Raw genomic sequence first — 20,133 nt, forward strand, 5'->3', positions numbered from 1 at the left:
AGAATTTTCTGTGGCTCATGGTCGGCGTTCGGACATAAAAAATCACTTGACATGTGTGAAACCTAAGGCTAGTCTAGCAACGGCAGGAACTTCCTCAAAGATATTGTCATATTTTAAACCGATCCAAGTGACAAAGAATTTTTAATAGCTGCTAAAGAAGCAACTTTTGCATTTCATGTTGCTATTCACAATCTCAGCTTTAAGTCTGCCGATTGTTCATCTAAATTGATATCAAAGCTTTTTGAAACAAAGTTTAGACTGAGTAGAACAAAATGTGAAGCTGTCATTGTTAATGTGATTGAGCCACTGTTGTTTCAGCAACTTTATGAAGATTTAAACAAAACAAATTTTGTGATGATGTCAATTTTAAAACTGTTCCATGTGTTGTGTGGTATTTTGCACCAGATTGTGGAGTAAAAGTTAAATTTTTAGACTTTCAATCAGTTTCTGGTGAAACTGCAGAAATACTGACAAACCATTTAATGTCAGTTATGAAAACTCATAATATAACCAAAAAAAAAAAAAATATTAGCTTTTGTGGAGATAACTGCAATACCGATTCTGGGGGTGTAAAACGGAGAGGAGAAAACAATATTTACAGTCAATTGAAGAAGGAACTAGGAAGAAATATTGTGAGCATTGGTTGCGGTGCTCACATCGTTCACAACTGTCTTCAAACTGCAGTTGATGTTCTACCTATTGAAATAGAAGCTTTAGTAGTCAAAATTTATAAATATTTCCACATTTATACGGTTCGAGTTACTCAACTAAAAGCGTTCTGTGAATTTGTAGATGTAGAGTATAATAAGGTTCTTCAACATGGCAACACCCGTTTTCTTTCACTACTTCCAGCTAATGACAGAATACTTGAAATCTATGAGGGACTGAAATCATATTTTATTTCACAAGAACACTGTCCGATGATGATAAAACAGTTCTTTGATAATGATTGTGGTGAAATGTATTTGTCGTTTGTGCACGGGCAACTCAAATTGTTTAACAAATCTATCTTGATTATGGAAAGTACAAAAGCGAGTGCCACAGATATTGTCATTGAACTTAGAAAATTAAAAACAAATCTTGAGGAAAGGCATAATAATAAATTTATACCTCAAGAAGCAAAAAAGCTTTTTAGAATACTGGAAAATAATGGAAGTATTAATATTAATACAATGCTACAAGAGTTTACAAAATTTTATGACCGATATCTTTCTTACATTGAGCTTTGGGAAAACAGTTTTGGTGGAGCAGAATCTTTTACTTGGATAAACAACAATGAATTAACTTGGTTGGAAATTGAAGCTTCAGGTGAAAAAATTAATGAAACTCTTGCAAATAATACAATAAACATGGATGAACTGTTTGATGAAGTGGTGATTGCAAAAGCTTTTTGGTCAGCAAACTATGACATTTTGAAAAATACAAGTTGCGAAGAAAAATGGATACAACTATTCAGTCATTTCAAAGAAAAGAACATTTCATTGCCCAATCTTCACCTGTTGAAAGGATATTCTCAGTAATTAATAACATATGGTCTGAAGAAAGAGGTATAATGGCTGAATCAACAGTAAAAGCTGTATTGCGCTGCAAACTTAATGGTGAACTAAATTGTAGTGAATTTTTCAACGCGATTAAAAATAACAAAGAATTTTTAAAGAAGGTTCACGCTAGTGATAAATATTAATAACTTTTTAATAATAAGTTATGTTCAGTTAAGAGTAATTAAAAATTATCACTACGAAATGTTGTTTTTTGTTAACCACTCCGTTATTTAGCCTTTCATAATCATAAGGCTTATAAATCATAAGACTTAGCGTAGAAGGCTTTACTTTCTGTTTTGAGCAAACTCTCAAAAATGTCCCGGTTTGATAAAAAAAATTTTATGATAAGTCTACTTATAGAAAGCATGATCACTTGCCCAAGCATCCATATATTCACCTTCTATTAGTCCATTTTGATAAGGTTTCACTGGCCTTACAGCTGTTTCGAACTGGTTGGTTCTCCTCAGAGACCTGTTTTGCATTGCCAAACTGAAGCTTTTTGCTCTTTATTTTAGTAAATACTTTATGCACAGACCGAGAGTTCACTTACGAAACATACACCTCTCTGACACTTTGAGTTCCTTAGTACTGAACGAGAGTTTTTGCTCTCTTAAGGATTCTTCCGGGTCTTGTCCCACTGAGGGTGGGCTTAAGATTTCTTGGGATTTTTGCCTTGAGAGAGCAATCCGAGTCTCCGGGAAAAGTGTTTTCCAGTGTGGCCCGTGTGGGCTTTGTTGGTGGATGCTTTTCCCTGGAATATGAGCGGTTCTGCTTAGTGGTGGGATGAGCTTCTCACTGAGTGGAACCAACACTGAGTTGGATGATCTTTCAGCCACTCCCCATGAATAAAACTTAAATTTTATTCATAGGGAGTGGCTTTACTTAAATAGTTGCCTGGTCTCTGAGGAGAACCAGCCAGTTCGAAACAGCTGCCAGGCCAGTGAAACCTTATCAAAATGGACTAATAGAAGGCAAATATATGGACGCTTGCGCAAGCGATCATGCTTTCTATAAGTTCTACACTAGGGCAACTCGTAAATGCCGACAAGTTATTCCTGTAAGCTTTCTGGTCAAATTTCGTATGAACCTTTCATACTTTCTATATTCAGCTTTGAAATAATGCTGGATTTAATATCCACTTGATTTATATAATTTTGCATTGCTGAACTCAAGCCTTTTGGCTCGTTATTTTAGTAATTAAATATAAGAATATTTTTTAAATAATATAAATTATGAAAATAATGAAATGATAGTATTATTTCATTATTTTTACTTAATTTCTTCATTCATGTAATGAGTGAAGTCATGCTAATTTGGATAGTCTCTTCTTAATTATTTTCAAAATGTATCTAATCATTTTCTATAATCAATGCAAAATTAATTTTGGCCACAGGACCTCTCATAATTTGTATGCTTTGCTAGTGGAATTGCTGTGTCTGTTGTCAACTGTATCTCAGTTTCTGATATATCAACTATCAGCTCTTTATCACATCACTAAGCATGTTCATTATTTCTGTACAAGGGAAGTAAATCAAATTTATACATGCTTGTATGGTAGCTAGCCATGTAAAAGTGGAAGAAAAAGTTAACAGGTTATCTTCCAGTTGAATCTGTGGTGAAAATTACAGCACAGATTCTTGATTGACTATTGAAATTAACTGAAATAACATACTGTATTTCTCGAAAATAATTCCTTAAATTCACTCTTGTTCAACATAATCAAAAAATTTGTGTTTTATTTTTGATTGTATATTGGTTTATTCTCATCTAGTCATCCTTTATTAAACTTAATGTTAGTAAGTTATTCTCTAAATCGGATTTTTTGGAGAACAAAAAATTGCTCATAATAAGCATTCATTATATTTTCTGGCTGTTGTTTATAAGATTTTTTTTATATATATATAATGCATGTGTGCTGTATCGACAGTATTAGTATTATATATAACTGGTGGTATTTTGTTTATTTTTGACTGTGTTGTTAGTCTTAACTATTATCGCATGATATTCTTTCAAAAACATTCTTTGTTATGTGCCATAACATTCTTTGTTATGTGCCATAACAATGCATACAAGAAAACTGGTGAACAAGACATCGATATTGACCGATATCAATGTGAAGAATTTGATGTGATGTAGCATATGTTTAATGTATTTGTTGCTGAGATTGAATGGATTATGCATGAGAGTGAGAATGGAGAGAATATTTGTCACAAATGTTTCATAAGCGAGTATAAGAAATGCAGGTCGTGTTGGGAGTGGAAGAATGAAGTGACTGATATTGTGGATATAAGGCAGGATTGTCAGAGTGTAGTGGAGAATGTAGCAAAAGCAGTGAAAAGCAGTGCACGAAATATGAATGACACTTTGAATGAAGTGGTTGAAAGTAATAATGTGGAAGATGGAGATGTCAGTGGTGAAAAAAATTGCACGCTTATGTGGACTCCTTCACAGGACAAAATGTGAGCTCAAGCAACTGCAGAAATTATTAGTGTGTGGTACAGAAGAACAGGGCATGAAAGAAAGAGTGAATAGGAAAAGCATAAAAGTGTGAGACACTGGGAGAAAAGTGATTGTATTGTATGGGATTTGATGATAAGAGCTATACGAGGGTTGTTTGATAAGTCCGTGAAGAAAAGATGTAAAGAAAAAATGAAGAAAACATAATTTTTTTGGGACAAACATTTTTATTTTTCAACAGTCTCCTTTGAGGTCTATACACTTAGTCCAACGATGCTTGAGTTTTTTGATCCCGTCCACATAGTATGATTTGTCCAAATCTTCAAAATAGGCAGTTGTTTCGGCAATCACTTCATCGTTTGATGAAACTCTCTTTCCTGCCAGCCATTTTTTCATGTTTGGAAACAGATAGTAGTCCAAGGGAGCCAAATATGAAGAGTAGGGTGGATGCGAAAGGACTTCGTAGTAGCATAAATCTAACAATTTTGCGGTCACAATTGCAGTAGAGTGACGGGTGCGTTATCATGGTGAAAAAGAAGATTCTTTTTCAGAATCTTCTTTTTCAATCAAGTGTAGTTGTTTCTCCTTTATTTCATTATTTAAACGATCCAGCAAAGTTGCATAATTCACTTTGGTAATTGTTTTGCCCTTTTCCAAGAAGTCTATGAAGATTAGGCTATGAGCATCCCAGAAGATGATGGCCATAACCTTTCCTGCTGAAGGAACAGTTTTCACTTTCTTTGGTGCAGATTCCCTGCTTGCAACCCATTGTTTTGACTGTTCCTTGGTCTCAGGCTGGTATCCATGTTTTGTCCACTGTTATGAAACAACACAAAAATTCCCCTGGCTTCCGTTGAAAGAGCTTCAAGCTGTTCTTGCAACAATTTACACGTTGATGCTTTTGATCCAGTGTGAGCAAATGCAGCATCCATCTTGCGGATAATTTTCTCATATGTAAATGTTCATGTAAAATATTATGTACGTGGTCATTTGAGATGCCCACAGCCTTAGCAATTTTATGCACCTTCATTTTTCTATCATCCATCACCATATCATGGATTTTTTCAATAATTTCTGGAGTAATGACCTCAACAGGGCATCCAGAACGTTCAGCTTCACTTGTGCTCATATGGCCACTTCGAAAGTTACTGAACCACTTATAAACCATTCTAATCGAAGGGGCAAACTCAACATAATGTTTATCAAGCTTAGCTTTGGCTTCCTGGGACGTTTTGCCTTTCAAAAAGTAATGTTTAGTCACTACACAAAATTCTTTCTCATCCATTTTTCACAAATCACGGTGCTTGATTGATTCAGATGAACGCCAAACACAGAGTAATAGATCTATCTGATTGAAACTTAGTGTGTAATCCTCCAACAGTTGCCAGCAACTAAAAATACATACATACTGGTGGCACCATCTCTTAGACTTTGCACGGACTTATCGAACAGCCCTCGTATTTAATGAGAAAGTGATGAAAGCATGTTTTCCAGGTGAAGATTAAAGATGTTAATGAATCTTAAGTTTGCAGAAGAAAGAAGTGAACAAGTAAATTGTTTTGGCAGTCACAAATTATTTGAAAGGTAAGAAATATGCAAATGAGAGAAGATATGAAAGAGCTGTTAGAAGCAAAAATTATTATTATCTTCCTAAGACCCCATGGAGTCAAAGACTCATTTAGGAGGTCTCTTTGTCATACACACAGCTCATCATACCTGCCTTAAACACATTCAATTTCTATGCAGACACCACACTCTTAGGAAAGGCATTCTAATCATGCACAACTTTGCATGCAGAAAATCTGCTTCTCATTCCTATGTTCACATTTTTCTTATACAGCCTCCACAGGAGAAAAAGATGACCTCTTGTTCTCCCCTGATCTCCCACCGTTTTATGAAAAACCTCTGCAACATTAATCCTATAGCAACCCCTTACTGATTTGTACTTCTCTATCATGTCATTCCTCTGCCTCTGAACCACTAGACTCTACAAATTGCATCATCTCACCTTTTCTTCATATTCAACATTCTGGAGATCAGAAACTATTTTGGTCAATTGTCTCTGGATCCTCTCCGACATCTTTTCATCCTTTTGAAAACTAGGTGACCAAATCTGCACACAATAGTCCATGTGTGGCCTAAACAGAGCCTCATACAATGGAACCAGAATCTCCTCACTTCTACAAGTCAGTGTTGCCTCCTCATCATTTCCAGAATTCGTTGTGTTGTCCTCATAGTTTTGGCAATATATCCTCTAAATTTCAGATTCTTATCCATCATCAACCCGAGATCTCTTATTTCGTCCACCTCCAACAATATATTCTTACCAAGTGTAAATTCTACATCCCATCTTTGTTTCCCAAATTTTTAAACCTTACATTTCACAACACTGAACTGGCATCCCCACTCCCCATGCCCATTCACTCCATCTATTCAAGTCTTCTTGTAAGGCCACAATATCTTTACTCTTGATAGTTCATCCCAACTTTGCATTGTCTCCAAACAACTGAATATCTCCATCCAAATTTTTCCCAATATCATTAACATACAGGGCAAACAGCACTGGCCCTAAAACAGACTACTAGGCATACCACTAGTGACTTTCCTCTTCTGTGATATTGTTCTTCCATACACAACTTACTGATATCAGATAGCTAATCTCCAATCAAATGTAGTAGTCTAATATCCACCCTCATCTGTTCTAGTTTAACTATCAGCTTATCATGTAGTAATCTATGAAAATCCTTTGCAAAATCTAAGAATACTACTGTGTATACATCTCCTTTGTCCAATGGAGCTGTCACCTTATTGTAATAAGTAAATAGATTACTAAAACATAACTGCCCTTTAGCAAATCCATGATGTCCATCAAAGATGATACCATTGTTGTTAACCCAATTCTGGATCCTCGTTTTCACCAGCCTCCCCAACATTTTAACCACCCAACAACTGACACACAGATAGGCCTAGAATTTGATGCTTGAGTGGTCACCTCTTTATGAAGTGGCACAATCTTGTCTTCCTTCCACTCCTTTGGAACTTGATCGAATACAAGAATCATATTAAACAAATATATCAAGGCAAATGTGAACTCCCCTGGCATATTCCTTCAAAATATGTAGTGATACCATCAAGTTCCACAGCCTTATTGACATCGTTTGCTCAATTCCCCCATATACATACCTCTTGCCCACTTACAGTCACTCTCTCCTCCTCATCATCCATGCTCTCAAACTCTCTATGATGTCACATTCACAAGATGAAAAACCTTTATTAACTCGGGATTTGATTAATGCGGTGAAATTAATTGCGGTAATCCCTTGATATACGCGGCAAGAGTTTTGATTAACGTGACTTTAACTCTGCGGAGCTCACAACTGATCTGATAGATACATGCAAAATGTTTAATATAAATATTCTTACACAATTCAGTGTATAGCTCGGAGGTCATGAGTAGCTGTGCATTCATATGTTACAAATGATATTCTGCACTGTTTTTTGCTGTCAGTTTGGTTTAACACATGTTATGTAAAGTTTGTGATATTTGAGAGTAAATTGTACTGAGAGATACTGTGACGTCCGATGTCAATATAGTATGGTTTAGTTGTTGTTTTTTTATTATTTGTTCAATAATTTCTAGATTGTAACTGAAAATAAATAAACCATCATGTATTACTGAAATAGATAGCCAAAGGCTTATTTATCATATATGTCCTCTGAAAGATGTGCTTTACATTATGGAAAATACTAATGAAAGTGATCTGGAGCTTACTCCACCTTTACTACAATTTGCCCATAAGGTTGCTTATGCTTGCATCCACCAAAACTTTTAGTTTCTATATATTCGGCACAAAACTTTTGTAGTTTTCTAGATTCGGCTATGAAATAATGTTGGATTCAATATTTATCATACATGTTCTCTAGGAGATGTGCTTTACATTATGGAAAATACTAAGGAAAGTGATCTGGAGCTTACTCAACTTTTATTACAAGTTGCCCATAAGGTTGCTTATGCTTGCATCCGCTGAAACTTTTAGTTTCTATATATTCGCCATGAGACTCTTGTAGTTTCTATATTCAGCTATGAAATAATGTTGGATTCAATATCCACTTAATTTGTACCATCATGTATTATGTTTGCAGTTTTTTCTTTGTTTTATTGCTTGTTTGCCGAGGTCTGGAGAGTCATTTTGCTTGTTATCGTAGAATTTATGCCAATAAGAAAAAAAACTAAAACTATTCAAACGACTCTTGATAACTTCTTTTGATAAAAAAATTGCAGTAAATAATGTAGGTACAAGCATTTATTAAACATTTACTTTGCATTCAATTTTTATCTTTCCTAAAAGAGTACCATATAAAACAAATTATTAATACAGTAATCGATCATGGATGAATTGTAATTTTTACCATTGATTATTAGATTTGATTAATGTGATTTTGATATATGTGGTAACATCGAGGGATTAATTAACCGAGTTAATCGAGGGATACCTCGATTAACTGGTGGATAGAGAATTGGAATTCAAAGGACATATTGCAAGAGTTGACAGAATAGCTCAGAGGATTACTTGAATGCTGGAGAACACATTGACAAAGTAAAGATAGGGAGGTTATTATCCCTCTTTATATGGCTATGATTTGACTGCATGTTGACTACTATGCACAGATTTGGTCACCTGTATTTCTTGTGGATTTGCAGGTAGTAGAGAGGATTCAGAGACAAGTGACCAAGCTGGTGACATGTTTGTGAATGTTCCCTATGAGGATAGATTGAGAGTGTGTGGGTTGCAGAGTTAGATTGACAGGCAGAGGAGAGGGGGATATGATAGAAAATTATAAGTTACTAAAGTGCAGGTTGCAAATATGCAGATTGGCACAGAATAAATTTTGCAATATATGATGAGTAGGGGAAAAACAGGGGGTTACACTTAGAAGTGGGGTTATTAAGGATATGCAGATTAAGTTCTTCACTTGGTGAGTGGTGAATGAGTGGATTGGATTGACAGAAGTGGTTTTGAGTGCTCCAACAATGAATAGGTTTAAAGACATGCATGATAGGCATTGTGTTAATGGATAGAGTGGGTTTCTCACGATGAGTCTTTTGACTCCATGGAGTGCCTGTAGAAATAATAATAATAATAAGAAGAATAATATATATCTACACATACAGCATATACCTTCATTGAAATTATCACAGTGAAGGAGAGGAGGCATAGAGAGAGAGAGAGAGAGACTAAGCTGAAATATGTTTAGTATTGGTGTATATTCCATTTATTATTTTATTTTTTTGATAACTTTAGGTTATTCAAATTTTCCATCATCACATGATCTAGACATGTATTAGTTAATTTACTTTAATGCTCTCTTAATAAATTTTTGTAACTCAGTTAAGAAAAAGCTTGAAAATTTGGCATGATAACAAGCATAGAAAAATCATTTGGCATGATTTTGCTTGATAACAAGCGTAGAAAAATTATTCAGTTGAGCTTTAAAAAAATCATGTTGCAAACATAAAGGACTTTTGCCATTTTGCTTTTCTTTTTTTTTTTTTAATTTTCTGTCTGTATTCATAGGATTTTAATTCTTTCAATTTCAATTTTGTTTTCTTTTTCTTTTTTGAAAGCTCTCTGGCTGCTTTGTTGGTTTATTCTTCGTTTCATCTTTATAACTTTGATTATCATATGAATTTGTTTTAAATGTACAGTATATTAATTCCATCTAAACCATTTCTTATATGTAGAGAATCAGGAATGAGGGTCTAAGAAATAGAGGATGAACTCTGTGAAGCACACTAGGTATAATTCCAGCTTTTAAAATTTTCATAATGATAATAATAATTAAAAAAAAAACCTTCGGTGTTTATTCTGCTTTAATGGATTATAAATAAAGCAAATATACCATTTTTTCTTTATTATTATTATTATTTTTTTTTTAAACTGGGAATGAGGTAGGGAAAGCAACTTTGCTTTAAATAGCCATTTCACTAGGAATCCTTTTCTATTGCATATTACCAAAATCATCCAATAATCTTTTCTATTTCTATTATTTTTATCAAAAGAATTTTCCCACATAATATTATGGTTTGAAAAGAATTGGCCTGGCAGCATTTATAAATCAGAATAAGCCTAATTGAACTCTGTAATGTGTTCATACAACGCGTTATGTGTTCGTCAGACATGTTATGATAGAGTTTCACGGTATAAAAGAACACAGATGGTTAAGCAAATAACTATTTATTAACTTAAAAGCTAATATTTCGCTGGTCTTATATCCAGCATCTTCAGAGCACACAACACAAAGTTTGTTACAAAGGCAAGACAACCACAATCCGATGTAACAGTGGGGACAGTATAAGTGATTGCAGCGTGCAACACAAGACTAAACTCCTAATATGGTGCCATCTAGGTTAAAAAAAAAAAAAAAAAATTCCAAGTTTTGAAATAGTAGCCCAAATGATAAAAAATAAAAGTAATAAATATTAATTTGGTCTTAGGATGACTGTCTCCCAAATCTTTGGTAGATTTATACAGCCATACTTGTTAAGGTTTGGGGTATGTTTCAAAATGTTATGAATGGTATGTTGCAGGGGTATCCAGAGCATGCTCTGGATACCCCTGCACACAGGATCAATTGGAAAGAAACAAAAGTAATGTACAGAAGCTTCTACAAGTCAGAGAGGCTGTTCCTGGAATCAACAGAAGCCTTGAAACATACCCCAAACCTTAACAAGTATGGCTGTATAAATCTACCAAAGATTTGGGAGACAGTCATCCTAAGACCAAATTAATATTTATTACTTTTATTTTTTATCATTTGGACTACTATTTCAAAACTTGGAAATTTTTTTTTTTTTTTTTTTTTTTTTTAACCTAGATGGTGCCATATTAGGACTTTAGTCTTGTGTTGCACGCTGCAATCACTTATACTGTCCCCACTGTTATACCGGATTGTGGTTGTCTTGCCTTTGTAACAAACTTTGTGTTGTGTGCTCTGAAGATGCTGGATATAAGACCAGCGAAATATTAACTTTTAAGTTAATAAATAGTTATTTGCTTAACCATCTGTGTTCTTTTATACCGTGAAACCTATCATAATGTGTTCATACAACTTTCCATTAATTTTAATAAATAATTACAGTTGTTTTTCAGATATTAAACAGTTCTGATTTACCATCCAATGAATAGGCTGTTGCTATAATACTTACTTCTTTAATTATTATAAATAGTAAATTCTGCCTCCATGGAATCATTAATCATAAACTTTGCTAATGCTCCAGCAATATATATGGGTTATTTTTATATACAAGTAATTGCTTTAATGTGAGTAGAACTATATAATAAGGATGAAGTGATAAAAACCTTCTTAACTTTTTATTGGAAGGATATTTGGAATATAACATTTAGCAAATATTTTTTAAAATTATAATTACAGTAATCTACCATTTATCTGAATACATCAGATACATCAGAAAGGCAATTTGCCATTTTGATAATTAAAGTGGGAGATAGTTGAAGTACAATTACATTGCTGTACCAGAAATCATTTGACATTCATGGGGTCAGTCAAATGTTTTGAAAGTCAGATAAATGGTAGATCCTACATTATTATCTTTACATGATACCTCCACGCAAGTCCTGGAATTCATTTTAGGCCATTCTATAGTGCTAAATGATCTTCCATCTATGGTGAACTACATCTACCACTCACTAGACAGTATTTTGTCAGTTAATTGCATGCATTCTCTGGTTGATTTGCCTGTTTTAAGGGAAAAAATATATATATATAAATATAAAAATATTGGTCATTATTAATGTGAGACTTGGATTTCTTGTGTGTTCTGTTTTATTTGACAGATTTGGATTATTAATACTCTACAGCAGTTCACAATTGTTTTTATATAGTTTCCAGCAATGGCCTCATGTTCTACCCCCCCTCTCCCATTCTATGAAACATCTCTTCTGTGTCAACCTGTTATCAGGTTGACATGGAAGATACATCAATCATATCCCCCCCCCCTCCCCTCCTCTTATTCATGAGGCTTTGCAATTTACATTCTCTCAAACTGTCCTCATACTCTTCATTCCAAAGACTACCGACCACTTTTGTGAATCTTCTCTGGACCCTTTCTAACATATTCTCATCATCCTGAAGACCTGGTGACCAAATCTGTACACAAAAATCCATATGAGGCCTGATCAAGGCCTTAGACAATAGTTCTGTAAAAGCTGTCAAGTCTTTTGCTGAATGTATACTCTAGTAGCTTAGTTAAAGAACCTTTGTTCATAATATGCTTATTAGTTACCTTATTTATCTTTTAAATACTTGTAAGGAATAAAAGTGTCTTGTATAGAAATTGCTAGGCTATCATTTCAGAAAATCAAGAGGTAGTATTACACAGAATTCAAATCACCCATATTCTGAATTCTGTAAATTGTTTTGCATGTTACGTGTTACGAATTTCTGTTATGCAGTGTTATTCGAGAACATTTCTGCTGTTGGATCATGATAGTTGTGTGGGTAATATCTGTATAATATTAGTAGAATAATTAATTTTTTTTTCAGGAAGCAGCCCTTACGAGTCAGCACACATTTATATCTGAGCAATTCATTACTTTGATCAGCGTTTTGCATACTATGATCCAGTCCCAAGAGGCAGCTCTTCGCAATTTAAAAAAAATAATAGACTCTAAGGTAAGTGCGACAATATTAATTTTTGCCCTCTTTCATAAATGAAATATCAAAGCAAATATGAAAATATAATTCAAAAAGTGTTTTTGTTATGGTATACAATAAATTATATTCTTATTTCATTCATATTTATCTCCAAGCATATGCAAGCAGAAGTCTTTATATAAAATTATATTTGCAGCATTGCTTTTGTACACTGGAAGAATTCTTCTTCCTATCATGCCTTTTAGGTCAAGTGGCCTGTTCTGATCTCATACCATCACTTTCTTGGTCTTTCAGTTCTTTTTTCCATTTATTTTATATATGTATAGTATTTTGGCAGTCTGCTATTGTCCATTCGATTTAGATGTTTTAACCATTTTTGTTTATATTTACTTATACAGTAGTTAACTGGTTTTATATTCAGGGATTATAAAATTTCTTCATTTGTTTTATGGTCTCACTTGGTATATTCAGCTGTTTTTCTGAGAAATTGGATCTCTGCTGTTTGAATCCATTTTTCATTATTATTTTTATGGTCCACATTTCACTTCCATATAATAAAATTGGTTAGACAGAATACTATAGTCTGTTTCTGGTGTGTTTTTGTACGAGTGATTGCTTTAAATATATTATTTATTATGCCATTTACTTTAGCAAAATTTGATATTTTGATGTGTATATCGTTTCATTTTCATATGCTAAGGCACATCCCAGGTATTTAAAAATATTTACTTGTTCTGATATTTTATAATCTATCACTATTTTATTTCTTATTGGGTTTTCTCTTTTGAAAGCTATTCTTTTTTTTCTTTTTTTGTCTCTACTTTTTGATATTCTCATATTATATTGTTCTGAAATTTCATTTAATGATTTTATTGATCTCTGAACAAATTCTGAAGATAACTTAAAGAAGCTATTTTAGATCTAAATGAGATAGCCAAAGATTATGGTGAAAATATCAACAGAAAAATCAAAAACTGTGGCCTTAAAGGACAAGATCCAGCAAGAACTAAGATAGTAATAGATAACAAGATCTTAGAACAGGTGAATTTCATTTAACTACCTAGGATGTATGATCACATATGAAAACGAAAAAGATATAAACGTAAAAATTGCAAAATATTTAAAAATAACAGGTGTAATTAACTCTATATTTAAACCAAACCTAGTTCAAAAACAAACCAGACTGAAAGTATACAATACATCTGCCCTACCAGTCCTAATGTATTGAAGTGAAATCTGGACAATAAAACAAAAAAGACAAACAAAGATTAATAACAGCAGAAATGAAGTTTATGAGAAAAATGCAAAGTATACTCTATTTGACCACAAAAGAAACAAAGAAATTATGAAAGAATTAAACCAAGAACCAGTAATAGAAAAAAAAAATTCTTTTTTTTCTTTTTTTGTCTCTACTTTTTGATATTCTCATATTATATTGTTCTGAAATTTCATTTAATGATTTTATTGATCTCTGAACAAATTCTGAAGATAACTTAAAGAAGCTATTTTAGATCTAAATGAGATAGCCAAAGATTATGGTGAAAATATCAACAGAAAAATCAAAAACTGTGGCCTTTAAAGGACAAGATCCAGCAAGAACTAAGATAGTAATAGATAACAAGATCTTAGAACAGGTGAATTTCATTTAACTACCTAGGATGTATGATCACATATGAAAACGAAAAAGATATAAACGTAAAAATTGCAAAATATTTAAAAATAACAGGTGTAATTAACTATATTTAAACCAAACCTAGTTCAAAAACAAACCAGACTGAAAGTATACAATACATCTGCCCTACCAGTCCTAATGTATTGAAGTGAAATCTGGACAATAAAACAAAAAAGACAAACAAAGATTAATAACAGCAGAAATGAAGTTTATGAGAAAAATGCAAAGTATACTCTATTTGACCACAAAAGAAACAAAGAAATTATGAAAGAATTAAACCAAGAACCAGTAATAGAAAAAATTAAAAAATATAAACATAAATGGATGGAACACGTTCAAAGAATGATAATAGAAAGATTACCAAAACAAGCCTTAAAGTACAAGCCATTAGGAAAAAGAAAACCAGGACGTCCTCTTAAACGATTTAACAATGACTTCTAAGGCCAGAACAGACCACGCTAGATCTAAATCCTTGATATGCATGATGATGATGATGATGATGATGATTGATCTCTGTAGATCATCTTCTGATGTAGCTAATACAGTTTGATCATATGCAAATAGTAGTGCATCTGTCTTTATTTGTGAGTGTATTTGTATACCAAATGGGTTATGCTGTTTGCAGACATAGAAGAATTTTATGGCACGTTACAAGAAGTGATAGATGCAACACCAAATCGAGATTTATTTCTGTTTATCAGAGATTGCAGTAAAGGAGAGTGTCTCCTCTTGTTGCACTTGAAGACTGGAATGGCTGAGTTAGCAGATGACCAAAATTTAATTTGACAATTGTAATGAAGGCATGACAGCAAACTATGTGACATAGTCCGGACACACTTCGAGACAAAACAGAGATGTGGCCAGTCACCATGGAAGGGAACCTCACCACATAACTTTCCGTTAGTAAACCATGAAACAGAAAACTATGCCAGATTTAAGCAAGAGACAAGGTTAGACCATCTGCAACTTTTGTCTCTTGGAAACATTACAGAGAAGAAGAGAACGAAATTCATGAATATAAGATGGATACTATGAAAATAGCATATGACGAAGATACCTTAAACCCTCCAGGGAGGGGTATCTCCTGATCCTTCACATCTGAAAACCAAGAATCTTCTCCTTTCTTTTAGGGTTACACGGTGATCAGCATTCATTTTAAAAATTTTATGGAATTTACAACCGTGTTAAAAAAACTTTTTTTATTATCCTGACGTTTCGTTCTTCACATCAAGATCATCATCTAGAGCGTACGTAAGTATACAGAACAAGCAGAGTTACATCATTAACTGTAAGCTAGAGAAACAATGATTTGATCACATGTTATTCTACTGACATGACCTCTGGTAAAAAAAAAATATATATATATATATATATATATAAATAAAATAAAATAAAATAAAAAATAAATTTTTACATCAAGCTAAATTCTATTTTTACAATGACAGGGATAAACATTCTTTTAGATGGTTTTCTTTCAGAAACAATTGGTGTCCTATTTTTAGTATTACAATTCTTATTTTTGATTTACAATACTGGATTTTCTACAGTCCTGTTTATAGTTGTTTTTGGTGAGGAAGGTCGAATATATACCTTCCAAATGTTTGGGATTTTTAAACCATCATTGTTGTTCAGATTGGGGTGGTTGCTGATAATCTCACAGGCTTCCTTGAATTTCCATTCATACCATGTTCTAGTGTGATGTAGACAGCTGGTGGTTTTCCAGTCAATTCTATGTAAGGTATTCAGGACATGATCAGAAAGGCCAGCTTCACCATAATTATTATTATTATTATTATTATTATTATTATTATTATTATTTCGGGCGACTCCAGGAGTCCTTAGACTCATCGAGGGAGGTCCTAAACATCATGTCCACACAACTATGCGATTACATTCTCAAAGTATCTATCATACCTTGTCTTGAACTCGTTCACCGTCATAGCACCCACAACAGACTCTGGCAGCTTATTCCACTCATTTACCACTCTAAAAGTAAAGAACCCAGCTCTAACACCCCTGCTAACCACACTCTTGCCCAGCTTCCATAGGTGTTCCCTAGTTCTCCCACCACCAGTCCTGATCTCAAAAATATCCTCTGAATTAATCCTATAGAATCCCTTTAGCAATTTGAATGTCTCAATCATATCTCCCCTCCTCCGCCTATCAACTAGTTTCTGCAACCCACAAATCTTCAACCTGTTCTCATATGGTTCATTCCATAGACCTGTTATCATCTTAGTCACTCGCCTCTGGATATTCTCCACCTCCTCCCCATCAAGAAGGAACCGAGGTGACCAAATCTGGGCACAGTAATCGAGATGAGGTCTTATCAAGGCTCGGTACAGAGGTACAATAACTTGCTTGTCTCTGCTCGTCAAGGTATTTTTCAACAACCAAGTGAGTTGATGAGCTGATTTAGCTACTTTTGAAAAATAGAATAATCCGTAAACTACAACATATGGGAATGGATATAGGGTTGGTGAGATGGATAGGTGGTTGGTTGATGGAGAGATATCAAAGAGTAGTTTATTCAGGAGTAGAGTCCAAAAGACGGCTTGTGACTAGTGGTGTGCCGCAGGGTTCTGTTCTTGGACCACTGCTGTTTAATCTGTTCATTAACGATATAGGGAAGGATCTAAGTGGAACAATTCATTTGTTCGCTGATGATGTAAAGTTGTGTACTTCATCTCCTTATCCACCAACACTCCCAAGTCCCTGGCCTCATCAATCTCTTGGAGTACAGTTCCACCAATCTGGTATACTGCTGCTAATCTTTTCGCCCCAAAATGCATAACCTTACATTTTGTCACATTAAATTGACATCCATTCTCCTTAGCCCAGAACTCCAATCTCTCTAAGTCATCCTGCAAGACTTTGACATCTTCTGCATTCACTATTGCCCTACCCAAGTATACATCATCAGCGAACAAATGAATTGTTCCACTTAGATCCTTCCCTATATCGTTAATGAACAGATTAAACAGCAGTGGTCCAAGAACAGAACCCTGTGGCACACTACTAGTCACAGGCCATCTTTTGGACTCTACTCCTGAATAAACTACTCTTTGATATCTCTCCATCAACCAACCACCTATCCATCTCACCAACCCTATATCCATTCCCATATGTTGTAGTTTACGGATTAGTATTCCATTGGTATCCTGTCAAATGCCTTTGCCAGGACCAGCTGTATCACTGTAAACCCATTTCCCTTATCCAGTTCAGCTGTCACCTTGTTATAAAACTTGAGCAAGTTACTGAAGCATGATCTACCCTTCACAAAGCCATGTTGTCCCCTGTACAGTATCTCGTTTTCATCAATCCATTCCTGTATTTTTCCCTTGACTACTTTCTCTAAGACCTTGACAACGACTCCTGATATGCTGATCAGTCGGTAATTTGCAACCGTAGTCTTGGATCCTCCTTTATGCAGTGAAACTATTTTCCCCTCTTTCCACACCTTTGGGACTAAGCCAGACCTGAGACTCAGATTAAACAACATGGTCAAGGGCATTGATAATTCTTTAGCCGCTTCACGCAAGACCCGTGCCGGTATACCATCCAATCCCACAGATGTGTTCATATTAAGGTTCTGTAATAAACTAGTCACCTCCACTTCATTCATCACTATTCCCGTATAAACTAATGGTTCCTTCACTTTTTCAATGTCACCACCTGGATGATATGCTTTTGCAAAGTGCGCGCTCAGTAACTCCACTATATCGACTGATTTAGTGACCTCCTTACCATCGTCATTCCTTAAAATCATTTTGCCGTGTACAGTTTTTTTCTTGCTTGCAGCATATTGAAAGAACTGTTTTGGATTCACTTTTGCTTGCAAAGCTAGTTTCCTTTCATAATCCGCTTTTGCTTTTTTTACCACACTCGTTACCTTTCTGGCCTGCACTTTATGCCGTTCGTGTGCCTGCAGGTCACCCCTTTCTTTAAATTCCCTCCACAGTTGTTTCTTTTTTTGCAGCTCAAGCTTAATGGTGTTATTCATCCATTTAACCCCTACTTGTTTTACTATTCGGACCCTAGGTATACAATCAGCCATTACCTCCTGTAAATGCTCCTTGACCATTTCCCATGCTCTATCGACGTCCAGACCTTGCAGTTGTACATGCCATGGCACTGATCCAAGCAATCTCCTAAGCTTGTCATACTTGCCAGCACGGTAATTCCACATATACCCTGTCTTAATCGAAAATTCCACACCTTTAGCCACCTCCCAGGTCAAGACCTTATGATCACTCTCACCAATAGGTGGCAACATGGTCATATTCTCAGATGCTATTACCAGGTCAAGCACTCTCACACCCCTAGTATTTTCAATTACATGCTGTCTCAGATAGTTATCCCTTAATAATTGAATAAAATCCTTTTCCTTCCTCACATGTGTCCTCTCCTCCTTCCAATCAATGTTACCATAGTTGAAATCCCCTATAATAATTACCCTCCTTCCACTCATTTCATGAATTTCCCTATGCATGCTATCTCCACCATCTATTCCATCACCTGGTCTATAGCAGCACCCAACTGTATATTTTATTCTGCCAGTCTCAATCTCACACCAAATAGCCTCAAATGGGCTCCTTTCACTATCCTGCGATACAACTTCAATTCTCCTTGGCTGCAGTTCATCAGCTATTATCAATAATATCCCTCCCCCCATTTTATTCTCTGTCCCTCCTAAACACACTATAACCTACACATTCTATCCCACTAACTATATCTTCTTCCGTCAGCCATGTTTCACTAATGCCAATAACCTGTGGCCAGGAAGAGCCAATCAAGGCCAAAAATTCTTCCTTCTTGTTCCTAATACTCCTGGCATTAGTATACATGAAATGCAGTGATACCTTAGTCCCACCCCTATATTGATATGTTATTCTAAATGACCCATTCCCATTTTTTGTCCTTAGTGCTGGCTCAGGTACATTATATACATTCTTACACTCATCTGTGTCACTGATGTCTGCATATCCATTCCCCCCCCCTCCTTGGTAGTTCTAGTTTCCCTGGTTTTTGCACATCCATTTTCACTTCATTCAGCAACACTCTTTCCAGTCTCCGCACACCAAGTCCATTCAAATGCAGGCCATCCATCTTGTATAAGTCCTTTCGCCCTTCAAACTCATTCCACACGTCCACGAATTCCACACCACACCGTCTGCATAACCTACGCATAATGTCATTTGCGATTATGGCCCACCTCCTAAACTCCTCTCTGTCATACTGCGGCAACAGACTAACCATTCTAACTCTGTCACTCTTTTCTTTCGCTACCTTTAACAATAATTTCAAGTCCTCTCTCATAAAAAATTTATCACCTTTCAATTCATTCGTACCCGCCACAATTATTAATTCTTTCACCCTCTGTTTTTGCACTCTAATACTCTCACTTACATCCTTAAATTTTGCACCCGGTAAGTACGATTTAGTTACACTGCCATCTAGTACCCCTCTTAATAACGAGTCACCATACAACACTCTTTCCTTTATTTCAGAAACTCTCTCATTCTTGCACTGTTTTTTTACGTTAGCCGAATCAGTCTGGAAAGAGTTTTGCAGGTGCTCTAATTGCCGCTGCGCATTTTGTATCACTGCTCGCAACCTAGCGATCTCACTTCCTACAAATAATTCCTCATTATTTTTATCATTTAAACCATTTTCTCTCTCAGTATGGTTGCTTTCACTCTTTCTTAGATCACTGCTCTCATTGCCATCTTGTACATCGCAATTCTCTATCAAGCCACTATTTTCACTCACATTCTGGCAATTCTG

At 34.9% G+C, this 20,133-nt stretch overlaps 1 protein-coding gene across 3 annotated transcripts in view; it reads left to right on the forward strand.

Moving 5' to 3' along the window:
- Positions 1-20,133, forward strand: part of LOC150108794 (uncharacterized) — a 499,758-nt gene that overhangs the window by 164,650 nt on the left and 314,975 nt on the right. For all 3 annotated transcript variants that reach the window (XM_090403276.1, XM_090403284.1, XM_090403293.1), the window contains exon 7: positions 12,564-12,692. In XM_090403276.1, coding sequence (XP_090259402.1) covers positions 12,564-12,692 — 129 coding nt within the window. The remainder of the gene's footprint in view (positions 1-12,563; positions 12,693-20,133) is intronic.

This window comes from Typopeltis vanoorti, chromosome 2 (assembly GCF_054136105.1).
Source record: "Typopeltis vanoorti isolate ZY-2024b chromosome 2, IOZ_Tvanoo_1.0, whole genome shotgun sequence".
In the NCBI taxonomy this organism is placed as follows: domain Eukaryota; kingdom Metazoa; phylum Arthropoda; class Arachnida; order Uropygi; family Thelyphonidae; genus Typopeltis; species Typopeltis vanoorti.